This window comes from Microcaecilia unicolor, chromosome 3 (assembly GCF_901765095.1).
Source record: "Microcaecilia unicolor chromosome 3, aMicUni1.1, whole genome shotgun sequence".
NCBI lineage: Eukaryota > Metazoa > Chordata > Amphibia > Gymnophiona > Siphonopidae > Microcaecilia > Microcaecilia unicolor.
Genome location: NC_044033.1, coordinates 414,013,772 through 414,028,984, shown reverse-complemented (window position 1 = coordinate 414,028,984; position 15,213 = coordinate 414,013,772). Strand labels below are relative to the sequence as shown.

General features: G+C 43.0%; 1 protein-coding gene across 1 annotated transcript in view; it reads left to right on the top strand.

Moving 5' to 3' along the window:
- KLHL29 (kelch like family member 29) overlaps positions 1–15,213 on the top strand; it is a 915,027-nt gene that overhangs the window by 142,421 nt on the left and 757,393 nt on the right. Inside the window, exon 3 of the mRNA XM_030195140.1 lies at positions 7,446–7,566. Within this exon, the coding sequence (XP_030051000.1) occupies positions 7,446–7,566 (121 nt within the window). The remainder of the gene's footprint in view (positions 1–7,445; positions 7,567–15,213) is intronic.

The following is a 15,213-nucleotide window of genomic DNA, read 5'->3' as shown; positions in this document are numbered from 1 at the left end:
ACTGGGATGAGGAGCTCATGTAGATGGGCTCCACACTCAAGGAACTTGGTCCCCCCCCCCCCCCCCCCCCCCCAGGAAATGAATCTTCAGATCAACCTTGTGGCGCTTTGAGTGATCTGGAACCCTTTAAAGACTTTCAGAGATGGCTATCCCATCAAAGTATTCTCATTCAAATGGACAATCAGGTTGCAATGTATTACATCAACAAGCAGGGGGCACTGGATCACGCCCTCTGTGTCAGGAGGCTGTCCGGATGTGGCATTGGGCTCGCCAGCACGGCATGCTCTTTGAGCCGCTTATCTGGTAGGCGCAAACAACACCCTTGGCCGACAGGCTGAGCAGGATAATGCAACCACAGGAGTGGTGTCTACACATGGTCATGGCCCGCAAGATCTTCTGAGCATGGGGCCCCCCCATGGTGGATCATTTTGCCGCTCAACTCAATCACAAGGTCCCTCAGTTCTGTTCCATTCTTCAGTTCCATACCAGACTAGCGTCAGATGCATTCCTTCTCAGTTGGGGGGCATGTTTCTTGTATGCTTATCCTCCAATACCTCTAATAGGAAGAACTTTGTTGAAACTGAAGCAAGATTGTGGAACCTTGATTCTGATCATGCAGTACTAGCCACGGTAGATTTGGTTCCCTCTTCTTCTGGAATGATCCTCTGAAGAACCATAGAGATTGGAGTGTTTTCTGACCGTCATCACTAGGAACGAGGGGTTGCTTCTGCATCCCAACCTCCAATCTCTGGCTTTCACAGCTTAGATGTTGACAGCTTAGAATTTACTTCCTTGGGTCTTTCGGAGGGTGTCTCCTGGGTCTTGCTTGCTTCCAGGAAAGATTCCACTAAGAGGTGGTATTCTTTTAAATGGAGGAGGTTTTCCGTCTGGTGTGAGACCAGGCCCCTAGATCCTCTTACTTGTCCTACACAGACCCTGAGTGAGTACATTCTACACTTCTCAGAGTCTGGTCTCAAGACCAACTCCATAAGGGTCCACCTTAGTGCAATTAGTGTTTATCAACATGTAGAAGGTAAGCCTATCTCTGGACAGCCTTTAGTTCACTTCATGAAAGGTTTTGCTTTTGTCAAAGCCCCCTGTCATACCTTCACCTATGTCATGGGATCTCAATGTCGTTCTCACCCTGTTGATGAAAGCTCCTTTTGAGCCACTGAATTCCTGCCATCTGAAGTACTTGACCTGGAAGGTCGTTTTCTTGGTGGCTGTTACTTCAGCTTGTCGGGTCAGTGAACTTCAGGCCTTAGTAGTGGATGCACCTTGTACTAAGTTTCATCACAACAGAGTAGTCCTCAGCACACTCCCTAAGTTCCTACTGAAGGTGGTGTCTGAGTTCTATCTGAACCAGTTAATTGTCTTGCCAACATTCTTTCCCTGACCTCATTCCTATCCTGGCAAAAGCAGCTTGCTAACCTTTGGATTGCAAGAGAGCATTGGCCTATTACATGGAGTGGAGAAGGCCTCACAGACAGTCTGCCCAACTCTTTTAATCCCAACAGGATGGGGGTTGCCATCGGAAAACACACCATCTCAATTTGGCTGGCAGATTGCATTTCCTTTAGGCTGGGCTGGCCTTGGAGGGTCATGGTTACGGCTCACAATGTCAGAGCCATGGCTGTTTTGGTAGCCCACTTGAGGTCAGTCTCCATTGAAGAAATTTGCAAGGCTTCGCCGTGGTCTTCAGTCCACACATTCACATCTCAGTACTGCCTTGAGCAGGATACCTGATGCGACAGTCAGTGTTGCAGAATCTGTTTGGGGTCTAGAATTCAACTCCACCCTCCTAGGCCCATTTAATTCAGTTTCAGGCTGCACTTTCATTCTGATTATATATAGTTCTAAGTTAATCTGTGTAATGTCCTCACTGATGTGAGGCCTAATTGACCAATGTTTGTTGTGGTGATTCTGAAAATAGGGATTCCCCACTTGAGTATTTGCAAACCTGCTTGTCCTCGGAGAAAGCAAAGATACTTACCTGTAGGAGGTATTCTCAGAGGACCTCAGGCTTCATATTCTCACAATCTTTTCCACCTCCCCTTGGAGTTGTCTCTTTCATTATTTTATTTTTATTTGTTTTTGTTTTAAAATTAAACTGAGGGAACCGCGTTCTTGCGGTGGATGGGAAGGCACTCATGCATGCTCAGTGGAGCACAACTTGTGCTGCACAAAGCTCCAACTTTTAAAAAATATTTTGTCATAAATCCCAGACCGGGCGACATGGATCGGCATCTACCCACTCGTGAGTATATGAAGCCTGCTGTCCTTGGAGAATTCCTGCTACAGGTAAGTATCTTCACTCTTTGTGGTCCTCTGGTAATGAGAGCTGATTATGTGGTTATAGTTTATGGTTTGAGTTAGAGGTATGAATATATGGTTTCTTGGGAAATGAATGTGAATGAAATGATGTATTTGGCTGTATGTAATTTCTTTGAAAAGGAGGGTATATTGGTTGTGGGGAGTTGGGGTGAATGGGGTGGTATGGTGTGTGTGTGTGTGTGTAGCATTAATATGATAGGATGATGCTGTGTTCTGGGTTGTTGCCAGAGGATCATGATGGGACAATGAAATTTCTGAATCCTGTTTGTTCCAGTTGTTTCTTTGCAGAGGGTTTTGGGAAGTGGGGGAGAGGGTGGCTGGCCACATTGGAGTGACCTCTGATGATATTTAGGTCATAGTTGGGATGGTCTTTTGGGGGTGGGGTAAGGAAAAAGATTTGGTGGTAATGTAGGAGTACTGAAGGGGATTGAATGTGTCGTAAGGGGTATATTTAGAGTCTCCGGGACTTTGGGACTTTTATAGATGGTTGCTGTGTGATAGGTCGGGTTGAGGGCTGGGCACTCTGGCATAATCCAATAAAAATTAATTTCAAAGTCACAGTATATATTGTGTTGCAGTGGTTCCCAAACCTGGTTCTAGAGACACCCCAGGCAGTCAGGTTTTTAGGATACTCACAATTAATATTCATGAGAGAGATTTATATGTAGTGGAGGTGGTACATGCAAGTATTGATGAATATTCATTGATATCCTGAAAACTTGTCTGGCTTGGGGTACCTCCAGGATCGGTTTTGGGAATCAATGTTATATAGGAAACTAATACATCACTATACATAATCTCCTGGAATGTAGCAGGTATATATTCCCCTATTAATGTGTAAAATTCTTGTAAAATATCAAGTCAGTGGATCATGTGGAAAAGACAAAATCATGATGTGATGCTGGTTGGGTCCAGTACCGATGCCTTCCCTGAATGAGAAAATCCATGCTATACTCAAGGATGAGCTCTCGGGGATACTGCAGTCAGTCTGTAAAGACGTACAAGCTGCTTGCACCTACTTCAGCCCAACCTGTGGCTACATCAGAGAGAGAGTGTCATGGGAGAGCTCTCATACATCAACGCATGTATCAGCAGAGGAGCTTTCTCCAACATCAGCAGCTCATATGCCTCAACACAGTTACATGCATAATCGACGAACAAGTCGGCACTCTCTGTCACGTACTCCTCTTGAACAGTACTTTGCAGAGTCTGACACAGACCTCTCCTGGGAGACAAATCTGACTCCCAGGACCTCTCAGATGAGGCGTCCTATGGCATCCCATCTGATCCTTCGCCATCTCAGAGGAGAAGATGTCCCCCAGAAAATATATCCTTTCCAGGTTTCTTCGTGAAGTGGCTCAAGCTATACCTTTCAAGCTGGTAAAACAGGAAGAACCTTGAGCAGAACTTTTTGATGATCTTGATTCCCCCCACCAAGAGAGGGTATTAACAGGGCCGTGCCGACACGGTAAGCGAGGTAAGCAACGCAGGGGGGCGCCAACCTCTAGAGGGCGCCACTCACTTGCAAAATCTTTTACCTTAAGTTGTGATTCTCCTCTCTCCTCTGCCCTTCCCGCATCAGGAAGTGAAGGTAGCCCAGTAGTGCTGAGACAGACAGGCTGCTCTGCTAAAGCTACTTCAAAGAGTACAACCAGCAGCTATTTATGGCTTTGGTGTGTGAACAACTTTCATTCAGGGTGAGCTGGAACAACATTCAAATTAAAGAGAACAGGTTTGGAGGCAGGTGTGCAAGTGAGACTGGGGAGCAATAAAAATAGTGTAATTGTTATCTGTAAGTGGTTCAAAGTTTTTGTTTTTTGAGCATGTACACTGAGAGGAGGGCATGACTGCAATGATGTGTACATAATTATCATAATTGGCTGAGGTTCAAAGAGGAAGTTTAGCTGACGTATAGTGTAGAATAGCTGGTAAGTAAAAATCTGATTGCTTTTTTTGTGTGTTTGTTTTTATATAAAACATTCTGCTTGGATAGGGAGAGTTTGTGATATTTGAAAATACATTTTGCTTTAATGAAATTGCTAAACTTTAGAGTCAGAGACTTATCAATGAGGGATACATACAGTGGAAAGGAAGCCCTGGAAACAGAGTTAAGAGGACAGATACCAGCAACAGAATCAGATACTGGGCCAGCATGATCAGAAAAAGAAAGTCACCAGCCAACAAAGGTAGAAAAAATCATTTTATTTTCATTTTAGTGTTTGGAATATGTCCACTTTGAGAATTTACATCTGCTATCTTATTTTGCAATGTATAGCAGTCTCCAAGAGACTGGGCTCCCAGTTAGCTAGGGAGGTCAGACTGTGTAAATGAGATGAAGAGACCCCCCCCCCCCCCCCCCCCACTGTAACAAAGACAGGAACATGCATAATCAAAGCTTAGGTCTCTGCAGTTACAAGGGCTGGCCATTCCTAATTATGCTAATAGTTTTTAATAGGCTGAGTCCCACTGAAAAGCCTCTTTATAAAGGCAGTGCTTTCTCTGGAGAGCAGTGTTAAGAAACAGCAGGAATTGTGTTTATTTTTTTAAACTGCTTTCCTGTGTACGCTAATTTACAGTTTTCTAGTATATGCTTGATATTGAAGGGTGTGGTAGACCCTTTTGTCAGGTCTGGCTGGGCCTGTAGTTTTCAGTCTAAAGGAAAGACAGGTAGCAATGGAGAAACATCTAATGAAGAAGCGAGACGGGGGGGGGGGGGGGGGGCGCCAACTGATAGTCTGCAGGGGGGCACCAGAGACCCTTGGCACGGCCCTGGGTATTAAGATTTAGTTCTTGGTGAAGTGCAGGGCATACTATGAGGGGTAACAGTATTGGGTCCACTGTGAAACAGTGATCATAACGTGATCAAATTTGAGATACTATCTGTAATGAAACCACAAAGGAATTCTACTATAGCAGCATTTAATTTTAACCATTTTCCTAATTTTATCATAGTTACCCTTTCAAAGATTAATCTAAAAGTATCAGCTGCAAATGTTAGGACATTAAATCAGGCATGGATGTTGTTTAAAGATACCATCTTGGAAGCCCAGAGTAGATGCATTCTACATATATACAAAGGTGGAAAGAAGAGAAAATGACAGCCAGTATAGTTAAAAGGAGAAGTGAAAGAGGCTTTTAGAGCCAAAAGAATTCCTTCAAAGAATGGAAAAAGGACCCAAAATGAAGAAAAGAAGCAACATGTGCACTTCCCTAGCTAGATGCAAACATTGATAAAGAAGACTAAAAGAACATGTGAAGGGAAACTTACCGCAGAGGCAAAAAAAACTCACAGTATGTTCAGATCTAATATCTAGTGGCAGAATATTCCAGTTTTTTGTTGCTTGATATGCAAAAATTGAATGAAACATGATTTTTATTTCTACCTTTTGCTGATAGAAAATAGATAACTTGAGTCCCCATACTGTGAAACTTTATGCAATAGTAGAAAAGCCAATAATTGGGCAGACTAGATGGACCGTTCAGGTCTTTATCTGCCGTCATTTACTATGTTAACAACTTTTTCAGGTACATCAGAAGCAGAAAGACTGCAAAGGAATCCATGGGCCAGTTAGATCATGAAGGAGCAAAAGGGTGCACTCAGGGAGGGCAAGGCCATAGTGGAAAACTGAATTAATTCTTTGCTCCAGTCTTTATGAAAGATGCAAGAGATCTACCTGTACTTAATCTGCCAAAAGGCTCACAATACAGTCCATTCCCTCAAAATAATCAATTCAACACATAATGGACTAGTAGTTCATTATTAAATATACATGGATGGGTAGGGGGAAAAAGTCTTATCTGTCGCCAGGTCAAAAACTCTCCAATCTCTCTGGGTCAGTTTATTCAAGGGGTCTTTTACTAAAGGTTAGCTCGAGTTATCTGCAGCAGGGCCCATAGGAATAAAATGGGCCCTGCTGCTGATAACTCAAGTTAATCTTTTTATTAAAAGACCCCCTCAATATGGCCCATTGAGATAGATTTGCATGCAATAGAGGCAGTACATGCAAATCTCTCATGAATATTCATTGTGGATCTCCTGAAAACCTGACTGGCATGACGCCAGGACGAGGTTTGGAAATCACTGGCTTACCCCATTACACAAACCTATACCTGTAACTGCCACTAATAATGAGACCACAATTTTAATTTTTCATTTTGGATGTTGAGAATGACTCCCTTAATCCCTGGTGTAAAAGTCCTGACCGGAGTGAGCACTTCTTAAAAACCTATAGATGCTATGAGCAGGTAGGTGTAAATCTTGATGTGGAAATTTTTCTCTTCTCATGTAAATGGGGAATATATATATATGTAGATTTTAGTCCTTAGATATCTGGGGTGGATACCCATGTGAAAATTGCAGTATCTACATGTGCATATCGCATACACTCTAAATACCTATTTCAGAAAGCAGCTGTTTGCATGCGGAAGTGTTTCTAAAATAGCCATTGTGTTTCAAAATAAGTTATTTTGGAGGCATCTATAAATGGTTTAAATAGTAAATAAAAGGGGAGCTGTGTTTAGGCATTGTCGACCGATAGCTATGCCTCACTGCTCAGGATCCTCTTGTTTATCTGCTAACGTCAAATGCACTGAATTAAAATACGATATTTTAAATCAGTAATGTGATGTGGGTATACAAGAGATGGATAGCTGTTGATTGAAAATGCAAGGATGTATTGATATGTTAGTACTGTACTGCATTTCTGTGAATAAGGATGTTTCTGAACATGTAGATATAAAGGACCCAAGTACAACTTGGCAGAGCTGATAGTATAGAAAGTCACCAGGAGGTACTGCGGTGACTAATATACAAGTATTATTTTTCTGCTGTAGTGTGGCCAACTCTGTAGACACTGCATTTCTGCCCATTTCACTCTTTTTGGTTGTGATTTCTTTCCCAAAGCAGTATGAAGTTATTCCTTATAACAAATAGATTACTTGGTGTTTTTCTTTGCAAGTTGATTGTATTGTTTTACTGAGATCGGTAAGCATAGAGAGTTAACAGCCAACAGCTGCATTATATGCTTTAATATAGTATTTTGAAGTAGAAACAAAAAATCCTTTAGCAACAAAAATTATTTTTAAAAGAAGCATTGTTTTCATATTTTTAGGATAGTATGTACCAGGACCACTCTTCTAGCAGCCCACAGACTTGAGCCTGTGTTCCATGAACTGCTCTCTGACAATACAGCAAGCCAGCAAGGGCTAGCAAGATACTCCAGGAAGGCAGAGGTACATTGATGCTTTTTTTTATTGTGGATTCTCTTTGCCTTTAATGATTTTATATTACTGTTTGCTCCACACCTGTGATTGAACATTTCATGATAGCCAACTCTTGGTCAGCTGTGTTCTGATTATGCTGATAGGTTTGGGGTGTTTGTTTTGGGTTGGTAGTAAGGGAATATGTTGCAGCTGTTATTGATGGAGCTAATTTGCATATGTAGTGGGGTATGTGAAGGATTTGGTCTTTATCTGTGGGGTGATTTTATTGGGGGCAAGAGTACTTTATTATTATTATTATTATTTTTTTTTTTAAATTCTGTATGCTGTTTTAATGCATCACACACGGCACGGAACAGCCTTTGCTGGGAGCATGGTATATAAGTGATGTGTGGGAGTGTAAGAATTTATTTTTTGCAAATCATGCTTTCGTCTGCGTTTTTGTTTGAATTGTTGGACTCTTGAGTAGGATCCTTTTAATTCCACTTCTCATGCTTGTGACTGAAACCCTCAGCTGATCGGATGTTAACATAAACTTCTCCATAATTAGTTTATACAGAGTATGAGCATTGTATTAATACAAAAAAAATTCTGATGCTTGTTTGACTTAATATAATATATTGACCTCGGTTATTTTGTTAGATATACTTTGCTTTTTCATGTTGGTCTGTTCATTAAGGTAAAATTGTTATTTGCATATGTGTGGGAAGCAAAGAGCTCTGGGGATGCTGGCACATCTAATCTAATCTGGTCATTTCAGTTCCGCTTTACCTGAAAGGCTCAAGGCGGATCCCAAGAAAAAAAAGTAGACCCACCAAAGTACAATAAATCTATACAGAATGCAGCAGCAAGACTCATAGAAGGTTGCAAGCGATGTGACCACATCACACCATTTTTGCAAAAATGTCATTGGCCACCAGTACAATACAGGGCTAAATTTAAAACTCTGATCTTCAAGGCCCTGAAAGGAAATGGCCCTGAGTATCTAAAGAATAGGATGATCCTCCACACACCGCCAAGGACATTAAGGTCCTCCCAAGGACTTTCACTAACTACACCCTCTCCAAAAGATATTACACGATGTGATACCTGCAAGCGAGCCTTCTCCGGAGTAGCCCCCACACTCTGGAATGCATTGCCTGAAAGGCTCCACTTAACACAAGACTATCTCTGCTTCAGGAAGCAGGTGAAAGCTTGGCTCTTCAACCAAGCCTTTAACGGAAGAAGTAACTAACTTGTTAGTCTCACTCACACACACAAGTAGTGACTCGGGCTTCACATACTGCAGCAGGACATGTTTATCCACTCCATGTGCAACTTTCTTCAAATCAGTCACCTTACTTTCTAATTATTCCTACTTTCTTACCCATCTATATGTTACAACTTTGCCTTACCCTTCACTACCAATTATAATATCTATTACGTATTGTGTTGACATTGCTAGTATACCATATTTGATCTATTCTTACTGTACACCACCTTGAGTGAACTCCTTCAAAAAGGCGGTAATTAAATCCAAATAAATAAAATCAAACAGATTTAACTATCAGCAGAGAAGTCCATTAGATATTGATTGAGCAGGAGAAATTTAATCACTTTTCTAAAAGTTGAGTAACAATCTTTCTAATGTCCTTAGGCAGTTTATTCCAAAGTTCAGGGCCTTGGCCAATAATAGACCTGTTTTTAGTAGTCATCCTTTGACACTTCAACACAGAAGGTATAATCAGTCTGATCTCTTGCAAGGAACAAAATTCTAGAAGAAGAATACATTAAAACAGTGTCAGCAAGATAATCTGATGCAGGGCTTGTAAAGATAGGGTTTGCCTTGACTGATTATAGGGCCTGTCCTCTCCCTCCCTTCTGATGCACATATGATACTTCAAGCCAATCGAGTGGTAACAGCAGCAGATGCTCATGGAGAGTGACTGTGGGAGATTCTCAGTTCTTATAGCTGTCTTATGCGTGCTGTAGCAGTCTCTTCTTGCTGTCATGACTCAATTGATATAATGAAAGTTCATGGAGGGGGAGCATGAGGGACATGGGAGACAGTGATGGAGGAAGAGAGAGGGGAGATGTAGTTTCAGGAGAATGAGGAGAAAGGGCTACCACTGGAGAAGAAAAGTCAGGCAGGATTAAGTGAATAAATAAACAACATACTGAGCATATTGAAGGTTGAAAAAGTAATGAAAAGAGGGTGAGCTAAGGTTTATATGTGCAGTATAGCTATAGAGGAGTGCATAGACCAGTGATGGCGAACCTTTCAGAGACCGAGTGCCCAAACAGCAACCCAAAATCTAATTATTTATCGCAAAGTGCCAGTACTCATTATGTGCGGGGTCACCACATATGACTCCACCCCTCTGATAGCCACACCCCTTACACCAGCCGTGGCGCTTATAAACAGACATCATTGAAAATATTATACTAGTATAGGAGAAAAAAAAAACATGATTTTTTTTTAATTATAAATCATTCTGTAAGCTGTTACAGCTCCAGTATACCCAGTGCAAACTAAGACAGCAGATGTAAATTCTCAAATTGGACATATTCCAAACACTAAAATGAAAATAAAATGATTTTTTTCTACCTGTCTGGTGATATTGGTCCCCGTCTCTGATTCTGCTGCTCTCTATCTGTTCTCTTAACACCATTTCTAGGGCTTCCTTTCCATTTATTTCTTTACTTTCCTCCTTTCTTCTTCATTTCCTTGAGTAGATGAGTGATAGATGGCTGAGTTAACAGATTTTTTTTTTTTTGGGGGGGGGGGGGGGAATTCATGGGGGAGCTTATGAATGGTAGCAGAAGCTGAATGAGTACTGTGCAGAACCACAAGCTAGTAATCCGGGAGAAGATGAGTGATAGATGGCTGAGTTAACAGATGGGGGGGGGGGGGGGGAATGCATGGGGGAGCTTATGAATGGTAGCAGAAGCTGAATGAGTACTGTGCAGAACCACAAGCTAGTAATCCGGGAGAAGATGAGTGATAGATGGCTGAGTTAACTGATGGGGGGGGGGGGGGGGGGGGGGAATGCATGAGGAGCTTATGAATGGTAGCAGAAGCTGAATGAATACTGTGCAGAACCACAATCTAGTAACTTAGCTGCTTACATGTTGCTTTGTTGGAGGGAGATGGATGTAGAACACAGTAAGGGAAAAATCGATAGGTAGTTGTGAATGAAGGCTTTTGGTGATAGAATTCTGCCCTGATTCCTGTTGAACTGGAAATAGAACAAGATAAAGGCCTATTTTGCTCAGGAAATGCATGGTTGTGATGTTTGAGCTGATGGGGAGAAGAACCACAAGCTAGTAATCCGGGAGCGAGACTTAGTACTATATAGAACAGTGTAGAAAAATGAGCGGATATTACCTGGGCCGACGATACCGGTGGCTCGGCGGGGGTGGAATACAGCTGAAGCACAAGGCGAGACTCTGGAGTCGCGGAGCGGTGGCTGCGTGCTGGCGCACAGAGTGCTACAGGGGGAGCAAGACGCGACGCCGTGACATGGAAGAGAGGAGCCTTACAGGAGATGACGCAGTTAGAGAAGCAGTGGAAGTGTAAGGTAAGCGCCGGCGACACCCCCTAGCTCCAGAGCCGAACAGCCAATGCGGTGCCGCGATTCCTTGGTTTTTTTTTTTCTTTTTGTAGCCACGAACGATGAGGGCTTTGTGTGCCCTCTCTGGCATGCGTGCCATAGGTTCGCCATCACTGGCATAGACAATGGCCTAGTTTCAGCAAATTCCGCGCCCCCCCCCCCCCCCCCCCCCCCCGTTCTGCTTTTCTAGTGACTCGGGTGAATCTGCATCTGTGACCTGACAAATTGCAAGGATAATGTTTCTCAGAGGAACAGTAATGAAAGACTGAGGTAGGGGCATGCTGAGGAGGCCAGTATACCGAGAGGAGCATGGCTAGTACTCCATTCAGGAAGAGGTATAAGGAGACATGAGAAAAGAGATAAAGGTGGAGAGGTCAGGCCCTCAGAAACTAATGTTGAAGACAGATCAGTTCTGAGGAAAATAGTTTTGTTTTATGCTGAATTAATTACAAGAGCAGAAGCAGAGACAGATTTGGGTTGATTTGTGTTTATGAACTCACCCAAGAAATGTTTGCAAATGGACTTAATTGCCTTGTATACAGCCTAGAAAAGGATTTAAATGGAAGCTATAGCATTAAGTCTGCTGTCCTTTTTAAGCCCTCATTGACATAGAGTTAGAATTTCCCAATGGCAATTTTGGGGTTAGCATGATAATTTAAGATGAGTCTGCAATTAATTGAAGTTTTTATAATTACATGGATCATTATGCTGGTCCTAGCTGAGATGCTGCTTTAAAAAATTCTTTATTCAGAAATTTCCATTTAATTCTAAGCTAACTTGTGTAAAGAGATTGATGGAATATGTCCAAAAAAGAAAATAACACAGAACCAAACATATGCACTTACTCTGTCCTTCAACCTATCATAAGGGTGAAAAAGAGCAAGATCCACTGGAATTTTTTATTCTAAAGCAAGAACACAAAGGACCACATGGTGATTAAGTAAAGGGACACTTATTATATTTGTATGCCATATGATTTTGTATGTTGGCTGTAATCCACTTTGGAGAAATATGCTTTAGATTAGCAGACTATAAAACTGTTGAAAGAAATAAATAGGAGCTTCTTTCTGGATCACAGAGAAGCAGACACATCAGGAAAAGCTATTATCACAAAGCATGATAACGGTTATGGATCAAAAACACATTTAACATATTTCATTGTGCATTTACAAACTATAAGAAAATATAGCATTCCAATCTGTAAAACTATAGGCTGCTTCTTTCTCTTTGTGGCTGTAACTACATAAGGGAAAAATCTGTCACATAATGTTCAAAAATGGGATGGAAGTGACATCTCCCACCTGAGTGGAGCTCTAGGTTCAGTGCGCTGTGGTTCTTGCACTAGTCAAATTAGAAATTCCCTCTAGCAGTATTGATTTGCTATTAAGGATACTTGTAGCATAGCAAGAACCCCCATCCTCAGTACAGCATAAAGAAATGTGGTGGATATGCAAGAATTCTCCTTTGAAACAGCAGCTCAACCACATCGCAAGGCTTCCAAGATGGCAACCATGGCACGACGGTGCATGTCCAAGTATGAGGAGCTGGATAGTTAGGGTGATGAACTGACGTCTGGGGTTTCTGAAGGCTTGTGTTCTTGTTCCAAGACTTAAGGCATGACCTTGCAGCAGTGCTTACCAAAATAGCAGACTTGGAGTCCAATTTGAGGGCTGATCTTGCAGAGCTGGGACACAGGTTGGAGGAGGAAGACTGAGGAGCAATAGTCAGCTATTGAAGCACTAGAGAAATGTGTGGAGGAGGTATGTGGGTTGCAAGAGAAGGCTTTTGATAGATTAGAGGACTTGGAGAATAGAAGCCAATGCCAAAACCTATTCTTTAGGGACATCCCTGAGTTGCCAGAATATACTGACTGTGTGGCAGGTAGCACAGGGACTTTTGGTGTCCGCAGAGACTGGGGCAGCTGCCACAAAAGTCAAAATTCAGAGAGCCTATCAAGCTTTTGGTGGGCCTAAGCTGAACTTTCCAAAAGATATAGCCTGTTTTAATAATTAGCAAAATAGAGGTGGGGGTGGTTAGGTGAGGGCAGCTAGTCCACTTTGTAGCACATTTACTAAAACGTTCGACCTGTCCCCAGTAATACTGTGAAGTAGATGAGCAGAGAAATGTATCTACAAAGCTATAAGAGGCGCGTTTTTGTTATCATGGATTCACACTTGCTCTCCTGGTTACTGCAGAAGGGAAAAGCTACAAGGTATGCATGAGAGAAGAGGCTGTGGGGCTGTTGGGACTGAATACTGTGGTCACTAAAGTCACTGCTGAAGATAACCCTGTGGAAGACTGATGCAAGGAGAGAGTGGGGGTGTAAGCATGGTAAGGGGGGCCTAGGGTGGATGACAATATCCTTTCCCCTACAATGTAGGAGGAAACTGGAGGGGATATGGGGGATGGAGAAGGGAGAAGTGTTGGGGGGGGGGGGGGTTCCAGACAGAGAAGGGATTGGGGAGGAGCTGGAAGAGGTATCCTCTAGTGAGCCCTAATGAGTCAGTGAGACAACTGGGTACAGAAGTTGGATAGAGATGGCCCTCAAAATATTCCCTGCCATCTATTAATGTGAAGGGGATCCAATCACCTTTTAAGAGGCAGTGTTTACTGAAGTAGTCTACATACCTCTCAGCACCAGTTTGCTTGGTCCAGGACATATCTCAGGACAGTGGATGAGAAACTGTTTAGGTCTGCTACATATCCCCTCATTCTATAAGTCTAATTGTAAGGAAAAGAAAAAAGGCAGGGTTGGGATCATGTTTTTTTTACAGAGATATAACACCAGGCATTTCAACATATTGCGGATCCTGGAAGAAAATATTTGATGGTACACATAGTTATCCCAGCCAACAGCTTATAAAATTGTCAGTATATGTGCTCAATACTATCAAAGAGCTTTTTATGAGGAATTAGAGGGTAGGTTGCTAGGGTTGGGAAAGGGCCATTGCATAATTGGTGTTTATTTTTAATGTAAAATAAATTCTGGCCAATATTCAGCTGTCAGCAATGAGCGTTTTTTTTTTTTTTTAAAGCTGACTGTCTTCAGTTAAACTAGCTCCAGATATTCAATACCGGGCTACTAGACATGGGCTGGATGTGGGGAATTCTGCAGGCCCTGGCTGAATGTTGACTGGGAGCCACATAAGGAGTCCACATGTCTCCTGGGCCTACCTGAAGAGGCCTAATGGTCTAGTGGTGATTGCAAGATCAAACTCTACTTGGTACTGCCCCTCAGGCTCCTAACAGAAAATTGCTGCCATGATCTCTAACTGTACTACAGCTAGAGGCTAACACCTCTAGTGGTAGTGCTGCAAGACTATTGCTGGAGGTCATGTTGGCCATTTTTGATTTAGGAATCTGAGGGCCAGGATCAAGTGGAGTTCGCTACTGCCCTGACAACCACTAGACCAGCAAACCTCTTCAGGTGGCCCTGGGGGCCTGCTGTGATGAGATGGGGGACCAGAGTGATATTGAAAGGGGGGAAGGGAGGGATGGATCTCAGGCTGCTACCAAATAGTCATGCAGGTGCTGGCCGATATTCAGTGCAAAGTAGCTACTTTTCTCTGAGGACAAGCAGGCTGCTTGTTCTCACTGATGGGTGACGTCCACGGCAGCCCCCTCCAATCGGAATTTTCACTAGCAAAGGCCTTTGCTAGCCCTCGCGCGCCCATGCGCACCGCGCATGCGTGACCGTCTTCCCGCCCGAACCGGCTCGTGTTCGTCAGTCTTCTTTTGTCCGCGCTCGGGACGGTCGTGTTTTGCCTCTGTTTCGTGCCCCTCAAGTTGACCTCGCGCGTCTTCGCAATTTTTGCAAAAAAAACCAAGAGAGACCGATCCGGTCTTTATCCCTTTCCCGTGTTTCCAGCTTTTTCCCCGTGTAAGTTTCCTTTCGCTTTCAGGACCGGCCTATTTGGCCTCGGTACGGGTTTTCTCTTCCTTCTTTTTGGTGCCTTTCGTCGTCATCGCAAATTTTGATTTCACCGGCGTGATTTTTCCGCCCATGTCATCGAAGTCTTCCAGCTACTTCAAGAAGTGCACCGAGTGCGCCCGGGTAATCTCGCTC